This window comes from Dreissena polymorpha, chromosome 8 (genome assembly GCF_020536995.1).
Source record: "Dreissena polymorpha isolate Duluth1 chromosome 8, UMN_Dpol_1.0, whole genome shotgun sequence".
NCBI lineage: Eukaryota > Metazoa > Mollusca > Bivalvia > Myida > Dreissenidae > Dreissena > Dreissena polymorpha.
The window spans coordinates 74547518-74565905 of record NC_068362.1 but is presented as its reverse complement, the minus strand read 5'-3'; the positions used below and the strand labels follow the sequence as shown (position 1 = coordinate 74565905).

General features: G+C 36.1%; 1 protein-coding gene across 1 annotated transcript; it reads right to left on the bottom strand.

Moving 5' to 3' along the window:
* Positions 1-8371: 8371 nt before the first annotated feature.
* LOC127843088 (putative defense protein 3) lies at positions 8372-18300 on the bottom strand. The gene is made up of 5 exons (XM_052372905.1): positions 18250-18300; positions 17768-17988; positions 12767-12894; positions 12094-12191; positions 8372-9567 (listed from the first exon to the last, which is right to left on the bottom strand). Exons 2-5 carry the CDS (start codon positions 17970-17972, stop codon positions 9405-9407), a joined length of 594 nt encoding a protein of 197 aa, XP_052228865.1. The 5' UTR covers positions 17973-17988; positions 18250-18300; the 3' UTR covers positions 8372-9404.
* Between the last annotated feature and the right edge of the window lie 88 nt (positions 18301-18388).

The following is an 18388-nucleotide window of genomic DNA, read 5'->3' as shown; positions in this document are numbered from 1 at the left end:
GACAGACAGCCAAAGAAATATACAAACAAAAACATTGGCATGAAGAACATGTACCAGTTATTAAGTGAAAGACTACCTGCACCAATATACTCTCAGGTTAACATAATATGAACAACCTTGACAAAAGTAAGATTCGGAATGTACCGAAATAAGAGCAACCAATCTAGAAGTAATAAACAATTGGGTTGCAGATTTAAACCGTCAGACACTTAAAGAGACATATATAACAAATACTGACCCAAAATAAGAGGCACTGGTAAAAAAAATAAAGACTACCCGCAGACGTAAAATGTCGGGTAAACATGAAAAGTCAATTGACGCAACAAAAGTGAAATAAAACAACGGTAAACATAGCACGCAATCATGCAGTAGACGGGCCTATCATGGGAATTAGTTTGAGTAGCGACAGCCCCAGACTGGACATAGCCTTTGATGGATTGAAGGGATAGAGGAATAGTGGTACATTTAGTATAGAAATGATTGTGAAAACGAATTGTTAACGGCTGCCGAAGATTCATGCCAACGCCTAAACGGGTGTACCAATAATCCCGATGAATATCTGTGGGAATAACCATATGGAACAATTCGGGTATGTACAATGTAACCTGGATCAAAACATATGTAGAACTTGTTAGCCTCGTGATTTAAAACGTGACAGAACTGGGCTAACGATAATCGCTTATGAGTAAGCATAGTAAAAAGGAGTAATGGATAATGATGGAAAATATATAAGTAATGGTTTTCACCAGGGAGCAAAAATTGAGGAGAACCAGTCAGGATTATAGTTCGTTGGGTGACCATACGTGACAAATCATAAAGTTAAACAGATGGTAATTGAAGGCAATTTACTGACGTTATAAATCAAATGAATTGGTATTTTAACAAGTACCAATTGGAAAAATGTGTTGACACTAGAACTGTTAAAAAGACGACCCGTAAAGTTTGGCATAAACCAATCAGTAAAACAGGAAAAATAAGTTAAACACTTTGCCATAAGAAATAAAAATAAGTTTAGTTGGAGGGGTAGAGTAACCCCACCAATGCCTGACTGGGCGGTAATTAAAGACACATATATGCATGGCGTCTCCTGATACCTGAATCAGGCAGACCATGTAAGAAGTTCAAGCATGACCTGATCTGGTACCTAACTCCGGTAAAATAGCTCCTTCGTAGAGAACTATAACCTCAATATGATCCTGAACGGAATAACTAAAATCAGGCCGAATACTGAAAAATATAAGCAAGGTCTGCATAAAACATAGTTCCTTCGTAGATAACCATAATAACAATATCAGCTTGAACGGAATAACTAAAATCAGGATGAATATAGAAAAATATAAGCACCGCCTGCATAAACATACTTCCTTCGTAGAGAACTATAAAACCAATATATACCTGAACGGTTTAAATAACATCAGGCTGACTATTTAAAAATATTAGCAAGGCCTGCATAAACATAGTTCCTTCGTTGAGAACTATAACATCAATATCGGCCCGAACGGTCTAACTAAAATCAGGCTGAATATTGAACAATATAAGAAAGGCCTGCATAAACATAGTCCCTTCGTTGAGAACTAGAACATCAATATCGGCCTGAACGGTCTAACTAAAATCAGGCTGAAAATTGCAAAAATATAAGCAAGGCCTGCATAAACATAGTTCCTTCGTAGAGAACTATCACATCAATATCGGACTGAACGGCCTAACTAAAATCAGGCTGAAAATTGAAAAATATAAGCAAGGCCTGCATAAACATAGTTCCTTCGTAGAGAACTATAACACCCTTATCAGCCTGAACTGTGTAACTAAAATCAGGCTGAATATTGGAAAATAAAAGCAAGGCCTGCATAAATATAGTTCCTTCGTAGAGAGCTATAACAACAATATCAGCCTGAACGGTATAAGCAAAATCAGGCCGAATATTGAAAAATAAATGTAAGGCCTGCATAAACATAGTTCCTTCGTAGAGAAGTATAACAACAACATCAGCCTGAAAGGTATAAGCAAAATCGGGCCGAATATTAAAAACTAAATGCAAGGTCTGCATAAAAATAGTGCCTTCGTAGAGAACTATAACATCAATATCAGCCTGAACTGAATAACTCAAATCAGGCATAAAAATACTTACTTCGTAGAGAACTATACCATCAGTATCAGCCTGAGATGATAAATATAATCAGACATAACATTAAAAACGTATAAGCATTAAATGAGAACTAACAACTGAAGTTCACTTGATAAAACACAATGTTCTGAAGATTGTAGTCTTCCTGTTTCTAGCGGTAAACGTAAATTAGGGTCCTTAGTGGCTTAATGTAGTGTTCAATAGGAAGGGCTGGAAACGTGCCTTATCGCCCCTTTGTAGTACTTGTACAGGAAGTGCCAGCCAGTGGACAGGTCCTATGTATTGTGGTGTTGAGAGGTAGGCATGGCCTGAAATGATAACTAAAAGTTTGCATATATTATCACACAAACAGCATACAGAACAGATGATTAAAATCATTTAAATGTAGTATAATCTTCAAAATGTAATGACAAATTACAAATAAAAAAATAATATTGCGAAAGAGGAGATTATAAATAATTGTCTCCAAAATCCTATTTTAAAATATTCTGTGAGTCGAAAACATAATCAAATGATAATAAGAACCGCTATTTTATAATTCATACATTAATTAACACACGAATTCAAGATTGTGAATATGATTCACATTGTTCATGACTTTAGTACATAAAGACAAATAAATGATATTATATTTAATAGCGATCAAGGCTTTTAGTTACAATAACCTTTGACAGTTAACTTAAGAGAGAGATACAAATGCATATGTCTTGCATATAATGTGCACAAATGTTATATGTATACAAATACTCGAAATCTGAAACTTGCAAATTTGATGAAACAGCTATTTATATAATTATATAAATGTATTTATAAAACATATATACGTACATAAAATTGATTAAAAAAATCAGATCGATTGATACACTAATGAAGCATTAATGAAAGTATAATAATCGAAAATTGTTTGATATTAATAAAAAATGTTGAAAGCAACTTTAACAATAAAACAATGCCGGCTACAATATTACAACACGGTAAAAGTAAAATATTATGTAATAAATTGAAATAACTAGGGTTAAAACAATAATTCTGATGATATTATGAGCAAATTTTTGGCAACATGAAGACCCTGTTTTTCATTAACTGAAAGGATATGTGAAAGGATATTTCTGTTCTCTGGCTCAGGCTGTCGGATTCCGCGGCTACCGGTCACCTGTCACCTTTAAGGACACTCTTTGGGTTTAACTTTATTTGAACTATTGTGACTACAAGTCACAAATAGACTGACCAGATGTGACATATAAATGAGGTATGGTAATATAGACTGAAATGAAAGGGTATTTTATCGTTTATTTCGCAAAAACATGATGACATCTGTTATTGTGACAGTGGAAACCCCAGCTAAACTGATAATAAAAATTTGTCGTAACTATTCAAAAAGTATAAGCCCAGGCTGAACTAAAAATAAAATAAGACGAAAATAGATAAATATAATAGATATTTAGAGCTGGCCCGAATTGATAATCATTCTTAAATAGGCAGAAAAACATGTAACTTAGCTAGTAAACAGCTAGTAGTCAGGCACACAATGTTATAACGATATTTGAATACTTATCTGAACTGAATCAGTATGACTGATACAGGGCAGCGACAACTGCATCTCGGCTATTGAGGAAGACGCGTAGCTGACCCCGGGGTGAAGGGTAACAACCATCATGAAAAATTGACTGACGATATGCGCTAATAACGCTCTGGGCGCCGCCATCTTGGAAACCTTCACGGTAGACTGCGTAATAAACGTCAACAAAGGTCTCTGCACACGGCACTAATAAGCATGTGTACACGTACAACGGCCCTTTAAATTCTTAAAAATATCACACGGAACAACACAATTGATGTTAGTCTTCGTACAACGACAGATAGTCCTTCACATAAACGGAATGAGACAGCGTCATTTCGTATTAAAAGTAATCATTGAAAGTACCGCTTAATAGCGTAATTGTAAATTTTGACCACGCTGGATTACCACGTCACAGTCTAAAAGAACAAAGGGCCACAATGGCCAAGACCGAATTCGATTGATCAAAAGAGCCCATGTGACCACACACTGAGGTTACACACAAGTAATCAAAAATAAGGTTTGAACAAGTATAATGATAACAGAAAATTAACAATTAAGAAGGCGTACAATGACATAAAATCTTTTATGTGTGCATAAAATAGTATTTATGTGTGCATAAAATATTTTGTATTTGTTTGTTCAACGCTACCCATGACTCTGGGAAATGTGTTTCGTATGCCACTCATATACGACACAATTTTGTCAGATCATTCAGTTTTGAAACCTCTTCTGCCAGTTTTTCAGCTATAATAACTGAACGACTTTCATCATCAATCCAAGCCGGCCAATAAAAACCCCTTTACACATTAACAATACATTAAATTGTGAATACTGTTTGCTAGATGTGAACTAAAATCATGCAACTCATTTTTTTACTTTCTAGCGTTAAAGCATCAAATAATATGGAAACTGTGTACTTAATCGCGCAAACAAGGAGAATTTTCTCAAATTCAAGGGGAGATAATGTGTACTTATTTCTCCGATACTGCTCATATGCAATAGGGTTCAAGTCCCCATTGATATAAAGATACTGTGCAAATTTGGAATAATTGGATGAAAACTGTGGAATTAATTGCGTAAACAAGCGGGATTTCAAAATTTTCTCATATTCAAGGGGAAGTCATTCTGGACGTATTGCTTTGATATTGCTCATTTTAAACAAGGGCTGTTTGTAAAACATGCCCCATATGGGCTTTCAGTTGTAGTAGCAGCATTGTGTGAATACGTTTTTTGTCACTGTGACCTTGACCTTTGACCTAGTAACCTGAAAATAAATAGGGGTCATCTGCCAGTCATGACCAATGTACCTATAAAGTTTCATGATCCTAGGCCTTATTATTCTTGAGTTATCATCCGGAAACCATTTTACTGTTTTGAGTCACTGTGACCTTGACCTTTGACCTGAAAATTAATAGAGGTCATATGCCAGTCATGATCAATGTACCTATGAAGTTTCATGATCCTAGGCGTAAGCATTCTTGAGTTCTCATCCGGAAATCATTTTACTGTTTCGAGTCACTGTGACTTTTACCTTTGACCTATTGACCTGAAAATCAATAGGGATCATCTGCCAGTCATGATCAATGTAACTATAAAGTTTCATGATCCTAGGCCTAAGCATTCTTGAGTTATCATCCGGAAACCATTTTACTATTTCGAGTCACTGTGACCTTGACCTTTGACCCAGTGACCTGAAAATCAATAGGGTTCGAGTCCTCATTAATATAAAGACACTGAACAAGTTTGAAAAGAATCAGATGAAAACTGTGGACTTTATCGGATAAACAAGAAAAAGTAACCATTTTACTATTTCGAGTCACTGTGACCTTGACCTTTGACCTAGTAACCTGAAAATCAATAGGGGTCATCTGCCAGTCATGATCAATGTACCTATGAAGTTTCATGAAAAGAATCGGATGAAAACTGTGGACTTTATCGGATAAACAAGAAACGTCTAACGCACGCACACACACACACACACAGACACCATGCCATCCCATAAGCTCTTCTGCCTTTGGCAGTAGAGCTAAAAACTACTAAATTTAACAAGGAATATCTTTTTAAAACGTAGTCGGCGTAAATGCTGACTTTGAAATAAAGTTTGCAATTTACGTTTCTAAATAAATAAATTGAAAACAAAAGTTTAACAATTGTGTTTTTTATCATTGTCAAACTACACATTAGTGTAAGTAGATACAAATTATACTACGGGAATGCACATCATATAATTTTATGTCCTCACATGCCTTATTATGAGTATATTTATTCACTATCGAAACATATCGTTTGTTAATATTTGATTTAAACGTACTTTTCTTTCGACACATTAAAATCACACTTTCATAGCCGCGTCATGCGAAAATATGTCCTATGCGTTTCCGCCAGCGTTATCTTAAACCCAACATGTAAATTTGCGCAGTCCGGTCAGAGGCGATGCTGTTCGCTATAAAATCACTCAATGTGTTATGGTCTCATTATGTATCTCCTGACCAGACTTAGAGATGCGCAGGCTGAGTGGGCTATATATATGATGGGCGCATATGGAATAAGATCCATTGTCGCATGACAAGGGTCCTTAAAAACCTCATTGCGAATTGTAAATGGCACATTTTAGCACAATGCTTTTCGATACATAATTGAATTAAAAATAGCAAACTTGTAAAGAATGGCAGCCTATCCAGGCGTTCAGAAACGATTTCGAGACGTGCTGACCGAGTACGGCAAACATTGTGGTTGGATAATTAATCAATTTTCCTCTTATCGTGACACTACTATTTCGATAATGCTTGTTTCATCATCTTGAAAGCAAAACTGTGTATATCGATAGTCAATTATATATTCCCCGGACGATTTAGTGAACGAGTACTGACACTGAAATTCTGCGAGATGGATTTTAACGCGTAATTGTAACTGGGCCACAATTTGTGTCGTTTGAACATACAGAGAGTAGTCCGGAATTCCTTACACTGAACAGTGCTACATCCTTTGCGCTGAGCACAGTGATGTAGCCAAAGTTCAGAGGTTTTATCTCGAATCATCCTATGAGATATTCGAAAATATTCATGCGTGTCTGCTGGCGGTATGTAAAAGTCATTTAAGGTAAAAAGCTGGGTACGCCGAAAAGGCGCATCAGTGCTCTTTACCTATTTTAAGGTCCGACTTGTTGACATCGTGTGAACTGCTAGGGTAACAAGAAATGCATAAACAACAAAGTACGGGTCAACAGGGCTGTCTTTTTTACTACCTAATTCGTAAGTAAAAAGTATTGCTCGCAGATTTATTTTTTATTAATTTCCATCAATAATCTTATTGTATATTTTGAATTTGTATATGGTGTCAAAAATCAAAAGTTTTGTACAGGGAATTTTCATCATGAAATTATATTCTTAGTGATATAGGTATTCAATATTCCAACAATATTCATTGAATATGATGGTGATTGCAAATTGTCTTTATATTCAGTTCTCATTACCATTTATATCATATTGTCTATGCTTTCAGAACGTCCAAAAAGGGCCATGTTGTTGTTATTTTTTCTAAGTTATTTCTATGAAATATATAGGTTGATAAAGAGTGCACACAATTCTCGACCCGTGCGGTATGACACACTCTTTATAAATTTGAATGGCGTGTGTTCATTTCAAACTTGCGATTAATTTTGAAAATGAGTTGCGTTTTACATTATGCAATAGCGAACAGCTTAAGTGACTTCAGCGCTTTGATCTATTATACCTAATGATAACCTTTGCCATTTCTGCAGTGAAATAACAGCAGTGAAAATAAACAAATTGTTATTTTCACCGGTAAAAATAACAAATTTTCGGAACTACTGTTTCTATTTTTAGATTATCATATCAGGACTGTCATATTTTTTTTATGATCACAAATCGGTATTCCACCGAATCCAACAAATTTTCCTTTTATATTATGCTTTTTTCACCGTTTACTTACATTGTTAGAGTTTAAAGCGGGTATATACGATTTTGTCAAATATTTATGAATTTATATAAACTGTGTAAAAAACTTATTATATATATATTTCAATATAAATTAAAATGAAAGTTAAGAAGAACGTGTGTCGAAAAATGCGAAATAAGCCAGATATTTAATTCTGAAATTGAAAACGGCTTTACAGCCGAATTCGCCAGCATGTATACCTTACATGTACGATGTGCATCTAAACTTAGAGTTTAACGGTTTATAATACAAAGACGAATGCTTCGGTTATTGTAGGCAAATATGTAGGTAACTATCGGCTCGGGGCGCTAATTTGTATTTGCTGCATTTTATGAAATTCGGCTTTAATGTATAATTGTTCTTGCCTATTTTGTGTTATTGTAACATATTTTATCAATATATTACAATTAAACACATATAAAAAAAATCGTATGTAACCGCTTTAAAGGGACCGTCAACCACGAATGACGAAAAAAAGAAAAATTCAAAAATACCGTGTTTTTTTTACAATTATTAGATTATATTGATTAAAATATCACGACTGGTATATTACGTTACTCGAAACAAGAAATATCTTTAAAAAGATATACAGCGTTGATGTTGAAATGTTTGCGACCAGTGAAAGGAGACGGAATGAAGCGACCATGTAGTTTAATAAAGGTAGTGAGTGATAATAAGATAATATATTTAACTGTATAAACAAATAAAAAATGAAGAACAAGAAGAGGTGAAATTGTATGTTTTATTGTCAATAAGTATTGTAATGTCTAGGTTTTCATAATTGACTGAGTAATACATTAGTTTCAAAAGGATAAGAAAACATATTCGCCACTGAAATACTATGAACATAATGCTGGAATGAAATAAAAGATAATGTGTTATAATGTGTAAAGATGTTAGTAGAATGTAAACATAAGAGACTCAATATTGCAAGCATCATAGTGATATGAATTTTTTGCAGAAAGACAGAACTTTCTATAAAAAGTGAACAAAACAAAGTACAAAGATACATATTTGCACTAATAAACGCAAATCTGAATTAGAATAAATCAAAGAAAGATATATTTCCAACACCTATATATTTCCTTAGTATCGGGGGCTACCGCCCTCAAACCCCCGCTTTGTCGATAGTGGTAAACAACTGCGTACCGGTAACGTGCAATCTAGCCTGTTTTTGTAGTGTTTAGTGTGACCGCAACGGCATGTAAACGATAGCTTATTTTAATTGTAGAGACATGTGATAAATGCTATAATGCTTCGTTAACTAAGGAAAAACGTTTCGATGTAATGTTTAAAGGATGTTTTTAATCATCACAGTTTTTATTTTATTGTAATTTACATGTTATTTACAATATATTCATATTTCTGTTCAAATGATATGCATCCAATGTTTACGGTGATTTTTGTATTATTAGCCAATGCACAATTCGGATTTATTCATTGGGGACCTATCATGAATGAAGGTCATCTAAGGTCAAAAGTGACGTTAAACAGCTACGCCGAAAAAGTTGTTAAGTTTTCATATTTTCATATATTCGATAATAAAATCTTTTTTTATTCATGTATCAAAAACTTGGGATTAAGTACGGATAGAAATGTACCGTTTATCATTTAAGATTTTATGCGTTCTTTCTTTTGCGTAAGGTGACAATATGCATAATTCAATAACAGGTAAGACCGAGTTCTGAATACACACATTGATTAAAAAATCAATAATACTATGCACATGATCTTTCAGTAGATTGGAATCTTTATTCAACTCTACAGGACACTAGCCACCATTAAAACAGCAATGGCGGCCCATGTGGTCCATGTTCCCACAATGCCCTGCGCGGCTCCCGCTGGGCAGTGTCCTCCTTCGTACGTCACAGTGACCTTCGGACCCTTGACCCAGAACGTGTTAAAAGACTTGACAACCGTGCACCTGAAGTATGGTCGATAGTATGTGACCTTGATGACTCCACAAAGTATCTTTAGTGCACTTGTTCAATTATTTACGAATGTAATTCAATCTCCTTATTTGGCATAGTAAACAATAAAAATATGTATGTTTAGTGATAGGCAGAACTATTAGTAAATGAAACATGAATAATAACCTACCAACAAGTTGCATCAATGCACCCAAAATAATAACAATACACTATCGATAAATCAATTTTAGCAAACAAAACTACTGAATGCATGAGACTGAATGTTACCTGTATTGAGTACGGTATCTTGGGGTACTGCGGTCGAATGGTAACGTTGTTAAAACAAATGGTGTTACTTCTTGTATGCTTTGTTTCCCTAATAGTTTGTCATGAGTCTAGGATGAGCAACAATAAAGGAGTGCGTTACTTAAACAAAGTGCGCGGGAACACTGGCTCATATCGAGTCACAATATAGGAGTGCGTTACTTTCACAAAGTGCGCTGAAATGCTTGCTCAGATTGAGACACAATATAGGAGTGCGTTGCTTACACAAAGTGCACAGAAACGCTGACTTGGATCGAGCCACAATATAGGAGTGCGTTACTTACACAAAGTGCACAGAAACGCTGACTTGGATCGAGCCACAATATAGGAGTGCGTTACTTACACAAAGTGCACAGAAACGCTGACTTGGATCGAGCCACAATATAGGAGTGCGTTACTTACACAAAGTGCACAGAAACGCTGACTTGGATCGAGCCACAATATAGGAGTGCGTTACTTACACAAAGTGCACGGGTACGTTGGCTCAAATCAAAACACAATATAGGAGTGCGTTACTTACACAAAGTGCACAGGAACGCTGGTTCAGATCGAGCCACAATATAGGAGTGCGTAACTTACACAAAGTGCACAGGTACGTTGGCTCAGATCGAGCCATAATATAGGAGTGTGTTACTTACACAAAGTGCACGGGTACGTTGGCTCAGATCGAGATACAATATAGGAGTGCCTTACTTACGCAAAGTGCACGGGTACGTTGGCTCAGATCGAGCCACAATATAGGAGTGCGTTACTTAACAAAGTGCAAGGAAATGCTGACTCAGATCGAGCCACAATATAGGAGTGCGTTACTTACACAAAGTGCACGGGTACGTTGGCTCAGATCGAGCCACATTATAGGAGTGCGTTACTTAACAAAGTGCAAGGGAATGCTGGCTCAGATCGAGCCACAATATAGGAGTGCGTTACGATACAAAGTGCACAGGAACGCTGGTTCAGATCGAGCCACAATATAGGAGTGCGTTACTTACACAAAGTGCACTGGAACGCTGGTTCAGATCGAGCCACAATATAGGAGTGCGTTACGATACAAAGTGCACAGGAACGCTGGTTCAGATCGAGCCACAATATAGGAGTGCGTTACTTACACGAAGTTCACAGGAACGCTTGTTCAGATCGAGCCACAATATAGGAGTGCGTTACTTACACAAAGTGCACAGGAACGCTGGTTCAGATCGAGCCACACTATCGGAGTGCGTGCAAGGGAATGCTGACTCAGATCGAGCCACAATACAGGAGTGCGTTACTTACACAAAGTGAACGGGTACGTTGGCTCAAATCCAAACATAAAATAGGAGTGCTTTACTTACACAAAGTGCACAGGAACGCTGGTTCAGATCGAGCCACATTATAGGAGTGCGTTACTTTCACAAAGTGCACAGGAACGCTGGTTCAGATCGAGCCACAATATAGGAAGCGTTACTTACACGAAGTGCACAGGAACGCTGGTTCAGATCGAGCCACAATATAGGAGTGCGTTACTTTCACAAAGTGCACAGGAGTGCTGGTTCAGATCGAGCCACAATATAGGAGTGCGTTACTTACACAAAGTTCACAGGAACGCTGGTTCAGATCGAGCCACAATATAGGAGTGCGTTACTTTCACATAGTGCACAGGAACGCTGGATCAGATCGAGCCACAATATAGGAGTGCGTTACTTACACAAAGTGCACAGGAACGCTGGTTCATATCGAGCCACAATATAGGAGTGCGTTACTTTCACAAAGTGCACAGGAATGCTGGTTCAGATCGAGCCACAATATAGGAGTGCGTTACTTACACAAAGTTCACAGGAACGCTGGTTCAGATCGAGCCACAATATAGAAGTGCGTTACTTAACAAAATGCAAAGGAATGCTGGCTCAGATCGAGCCACAATATAGGAGTGCGTTACTTACACAAAGTGCACAGGAATTCTAACTCAGATCGAGCCACAATATGGGAGTGCGTTACTTACACAAAGTGCACAGGCATGCTGGTTCAGGTCGAGACACAATATAGAAGTGCGTTACTTACACAAAGTGCACAGGAACGCTGGCTAAGATCGAGACACAATATAGAAGTGCTTACTTACACAAAGTGCACAGGAAGGCTGGCTCAGATCGAGACACAGTATAGGAGTGCATAACATGTACTTACACAAAGTGCACAGGAATTCTGGCTCAGATCGCGACACAATATAGGAGTGCGTTACTTACACAAAGTTCACAGGAACGCCGGCGTTATATTCTGCAGCCGTCCATTCGAAATCCACCACTGACTTCGACACGTTGCTCATGTGCGTAACTGAGCCAGTCTGAAAAAGCGATACGATATGAGTGAAAATATGCATTAAACAGATCATTTAACAAAGCATAAGGATTTTGTATAAACTTACAACAATTGCCCTATTCCATGTGACAAAGTTCTTTTTTTAGAAATATTAAAACATGTGTTCGTGATTACTATACTTATTTCTTGATTAATGAATCAACAATTATAGAAACCATTTTGTGGAACCTTCAAATGTGTTCGTTATTATGACACAATATTATTACAGTACTCAAAAGGGTTCGGACCTTTGAATACGAAACTCGAAGCCATGTTCCAGGTAACAATGAATGACTATAACAAACAACATTTGTAATGTTTTTCAACTTAAGTAAATTAATTACTAGTACTTTACTTTAATTAGAAATGTGTTTTGTACTTAAGTAACTTTCATTGACGTTTTCCCCAAATAGTTAAATGCGTTTATTTCACATTAAAATACAAAATTCACTTAACGTTAATGCTTGGGAAAAACTTCAGGATGAAGCAGTAGACTATTTAATAATGATATAATTTCCCCTGTTATTACCCCGTTGCAGAAGTTTTTACCACTGTAATTACCCCGTTGCAGAAGTTTTTACCACCACCAATCGCTGTCAAAGTGCCCGTGGTGACATATTTCGTAACGTCCGTTCTTGCTTGGCATAAGTAGCCCTTCAACTGCTCGTTGGTGGAACTGTTAAGGGTCACTGCAATAGAGAACACGGTTTGTTGGTCAATTTTTATCTACATGGAGCGGGAATTGAAGCGCTTGCAGTGTCTGTTCCTTGATGGGCACTCAACGTATGAAAACACATATTTTACGAAGATTGTATTTTAAAGTTTGAATAAAGTCTTAGTGATTATTTTCAAAATGATCAATCATTAATGAATATTTAAGATACACTACAAGATCATAATAAGGAGAGACACACAATCAATAATTCAGTTATATTCAATAGCAAAATATATGTGTATATTCGCTCGTTTATTTACAAAAGAGATGATACTATTGGGAACTTATAAATATGTGCACATTTTCATACGCCAATGAAATACTTTTTGGTCGTCCCTAACAAAGTAAAAACAACAACAAACAAACCCGCTATCCTTTCAAGGGACTTCATAAAAATGGTCTTAAGTGCAGGGTTGTTTTAACATAGTAGTTAATATGTATAATATAAATTATTCCTTGTTTGATTTCATTTATTGGTTTAGACAAATAAAATGCTTACATTTAAATGCAGACATAACTCCTTTTACTTTTTATTTCCTTAATCTAAAAAACCGCCAATGAATATTGTCATGGATTTTTAGTTTCAGATATAATTCATGGATTTATAATTGCCTAATGGAACATATTTTGTTCATTTCCATGATATTCATAGCGATCAAGTTTGAGTCGATACTGACACATGTACTCGGATTTGTTACAAAACCAAACTTGCGTGTTTTTTTTCTTAGGAAGAAGTTGACACAGAAAAAAATTGAACATATTTTGTTCATTTCCATGATATTCATAGCGATCAAGTTTAAGTCGATACTGACACATGTACTCGGATTTGTTTCAGAACCAAACTTGCGTGTTTTTTTTTCTTAGGAAGAAGTTGACACAGAAATTTGGGGCTTTAAAAATAGTGTATATGTTTTTCTACATGAATGTGTGTTCTGCTGTACAGGCAGAAACTTAATAAACTATAATTACGTTTATTTTCAGGAACTACTGCTACTTAACTGTTTCTCCAGTTTTAATTCATCAACATTCGGATTGTTTTAATTGTTTAGTACGATCGTATATTACGCTGGGTATGGCGATACTTCGATAACGGATGGCACTTCGATAAAGAGAAAATTCACGCGCGAAATATAAGTTCCTCGTTTTTTAAACGTTTATCCTTAATATTAGTTGTTGTTTTTCAACGTTAGATGGTGCAGTTGATACATTGAATATCATTTTGTATTGTGAAAAAAATCTCAATTAAGTATAGTAGATTCATCAAGATGTTTGCTTAATGTTCTAAAATGGAACCAAAATTTAAAATATTTCCATTTTATAAGTTATATTCAGTCTCTGTTTCAGCTACGTTAGCAAAAGAACAATTTTTATTGAGTTATTTAAGCCCCTGTTTAAATTATTGTAATAATTTGACGTTTGACGTCATAATATAAGTAACGTCATTTGACGTTGTTACTTTGGCAATTTGACATTATTGAGTATATTTTATATGACCTGATGAGCTGTGCGAAACCGGTCGGCATATTTTAATTATCCACCGTTATTTCGGGAATTTTTTTCGTCGCAATACGAAGTCCTAAACCATTAATCGGCCAAACGATGTTCCGAATATGAAAACCAATTAAACAGAACATACATTCCGAAAAAAGCTGAAGAACTCAACTCTAGCGCTTGGCATTTGTTGTTCTCTGTTATCCAAGGATCGTCATACCCATTATGTGTATACACGTTTTAAAAATGTGTAGGGTTAATAAAACACTATTTTAAATAGCACCGCATTCATAATCGAGAATAAACCATATATCGACATCAGATCATAAGAGACCCATCAATAAAATGCAATCACATATCATAGCAATCTTAAAATTAAGCAACAAATAGTTATCCCTTTAGTATAACAAGCGTCAGCTTTTATATCATCAATAAGATTGATCTAAGTCGGACTTGGGATTTCTAACATTCTATACCATACTTTGCTTTGCAATGCTGAGTTACGCTAAACGATGTGCTTAACGCTGCGCGCTAAACGCTGCGAGCTAAACGCTTCGCTAAACGCTGCGCTCAAACGTAACGCTATATGCCACGCTATATACTAAGCTATATGCTGCACTATACATTATGCTATACGCTACACTATATGCTATGATATACACTACGCGTTATGCTAGTTTTAACGCTACGCTATATGCTACACTACTGTAAACTACACTACACTGCACTTCACAACAACAAACCACATCGCATCACGCCTTGCAACGCAACGCCACGCTACGATACGCTAAAATACACCACGCCAAGCCACGACACGCAACGCTTTACTACACCACACAAAGCCACGCCTCTTATCGCCACAAAACAATACGCTACGCTATGCTATATTTCGCTACTCTACAATAAAAAGCGCCACGCTATAATACACAACACCAAACCACGCCACGACCCACTACGCCATACGGCACTACAAAACACCACATCACGAAACGCTACATTATGCAACACTACACTTCAATACATCACACCACGCCACGCCATGCATCGTTACACTTTAATATATCACACCACGCCTTGTCACACCACGCCATCCCACGCCACGCATACATTTTATACACCACGCCACGCCACGTTACACTACAAAACACCTCAACAAGACACGCTACACTACAATACATCGCACCACGCAATGATACACCACGCTACTATACATCACGCCACGCAAAGTTACGCTACATTACACTACACTATACAAGGGATACAACTCGACTTGGCAGTAGCAGACACAGGTTCACAACTGTAAAATGTACCAATGAGGTCAGCGATTTGCATTTGTTTATATGTATTGATCTCTCAAAGAGACTTAAAACTGTATTTGATTGCGATAATAGTTTAAAGAAATGTACATCGAGTAAGCAGATTCTATGAAAATCTTTACTAATTCGTTTACTTTTCACATGTAAGTCATTTTCCATTTTTGAAATGGAGTGTCTGATTGGCTACGTCAAATGGTCCACGGCTTCATTATGTTATGCTCACAAACATGGACCGCTGCTAGGGAATGCAATCACACTCATTCTGTTATTTCAAATATAACCAACTGATTTATCATTTTGAATGTTTTAAGGTATATTTTTACAATGAAATAAAAAAACACAGTGCTCTTTTATTTAAAATTTGTGTGCTGTTTGCAAAATAATGGTAATTATTGCCGCTGTACCGTGTTTCGTTTCGCATTTCTTCATGAGCAATAATAAAACAAGGAAGCAAATGTGTAAGTAGTTCTTTCAAAACACTCAATAAAATGTGGACGTGTTTTTGACCGGTCACACGTTATATTCGATTTCCTTACGCTATTCATAGTTATGCCCAAGGTTGCGAACCGGATATCAAATAGGATGATTCTTTAGGTCTTTGACAACAAGAAGCCTTTAACAGATGATATATTAGACCTGTCGAGTAAGATCACATTTATGCATAACTAAATTGTACTCTGTGCTTCTTCATTTTAACGTGGTTATATTCGTATACACGAATTTAAAATTCTAGCCGTGGGTTATCTGATGTCAAACTATGACCTACACTCATTATTTTCTTAATTATAATTCAGTTTGAACCTCTCTGTCGGGTAAATAATAGATAATGTTATTACATTTATTTGATGCACATTTTGTTACAACAGGCGCAGCGCCGGTGAATGTGTGGGTTAAGGATAGGCATAACTCTTGCGAATTCACGCGGGACAACTCATTGATTATATATTAAAGGGGCCTTTTAACGTTTCAACAAAAATTGGAAAAAAAAATCCAGATTCGAAAATGTTCGTTGTAGTTATGATATTTGTGAGGAAACAGTAATACTGAACATTAACCATGCTCTAAAATAGCCATTATATGCATCGTTTGACGATTTAAAAACCTGAAAATTATAAAGCGTTGCAACGCGAAACGATTGAATAATTTGGAGAGTTTTGTTGTTGTCGTTATATTTGGTGAAACAACGAATATTACTTATATATAGTATGAGCAATGTTTTATGTGCTGTTTGCAATATAATGGTAATTGTTGCCGCTGTACCGTGTTTCGTTTCGCATTTCTTCATGAGCAATAATAAAACAGGGAAGCAAATGTGTAAATAGTTATTTCAAAACACTTAACTAAAATGTGAACGTGTTTTGGACCGATGACACATTTAATGAGCGAGCGCGGATGGCCGAGTGGTGTAAGCGATAGACTTTCACTCCAAGGGTCAGAGGTTCGAGCCAAGTTGAGAGTTACTCTTTTTCTTTCTTTAATTTTATTCTTGATTTTTACTGGAGCTTTTTACATCCAATGTTTACATTTATCAATATAAAGCATTTAATGACAAACTTCAATATATGCCAAAATCTGTGAAAAGGCCTCTTTAACACATTAAAACGGCTGCGTTTGTATTCATGCTCACTGTCTATGTTCGCTGTACGGTTTGTATTCATGCTCACTGTCTATGTTCGCTGTACGAACAATGCTATTAAGATCAGATAACTTTCGTTGCGCTTGACTTAAGTGAGCATTTAGTTCATTTAGGCGCTTTAAAAATATCAGAACATTAATTTACTTATTGAACTGTAATATTTGGAATAGTTTTTAAAGATGATTATAACAAGGAAAGAAAAAGGCGTTTAGCGGAAATACTCTAAACTTTAATCTTTTAACGTTTTCACCAATCAAACGTATCAAAATGTTGCAAAAACATTAAAGGATACAGACAAATACAAAAAGCATGGTTGGGATCCCTAAATGGCTTTATAATCTATATAAACGTATCTTTAACTAGCAATGCTCCATAAGTATCTATGTACACTTATCTGAACTTACATTTTATTGTCTCCTTACAGCCGAACACGGGTTTGGAGACTGTGAGTTGGTATGGAGCCGCAGACGTCTGCCCCGGCACACTATGACCAGGTGTCATATTGTCACAGGCCCCGACGGGCGCTCCAGACGCGTTCCCATGGACGCTTCTTCCGGTTAATGCCACGAGAAAGGTCATGACCACCGCGAGACTTCGAATTGCGAACATAGCGGAGAGGTAGTCTCTTAAAAAATGGTTTATTGCACATTTAAAGTATGGTAGTCAATATATAAATTAAGCTAGTTCAACACATATAAAAGAGAATTAATTGTTCACATCCGTGTAACTAGCATGTAAATGCCCAAACGATCTTCATTTTCGAATTAAAACTTGCTATTATTAGCCAAGACTGAAAATTAAATCTAAGACAACAAATTCGATACAGTTTGGTAAATTAAGATTTTAATATAAAATAATAATGCAACCGCAAATTAACAAATTCAACCTGTTTTGTATGCTTATTATGTCTAATGTGTAGATAAACTCGTAACAAATAATAGCTCTGTATTAAGTGTTAAAGCAGGTAAAGGGTATATTGGTTAAATTAGCACTGAATGTTTACATTGTCTATCCGTTAATTAGAT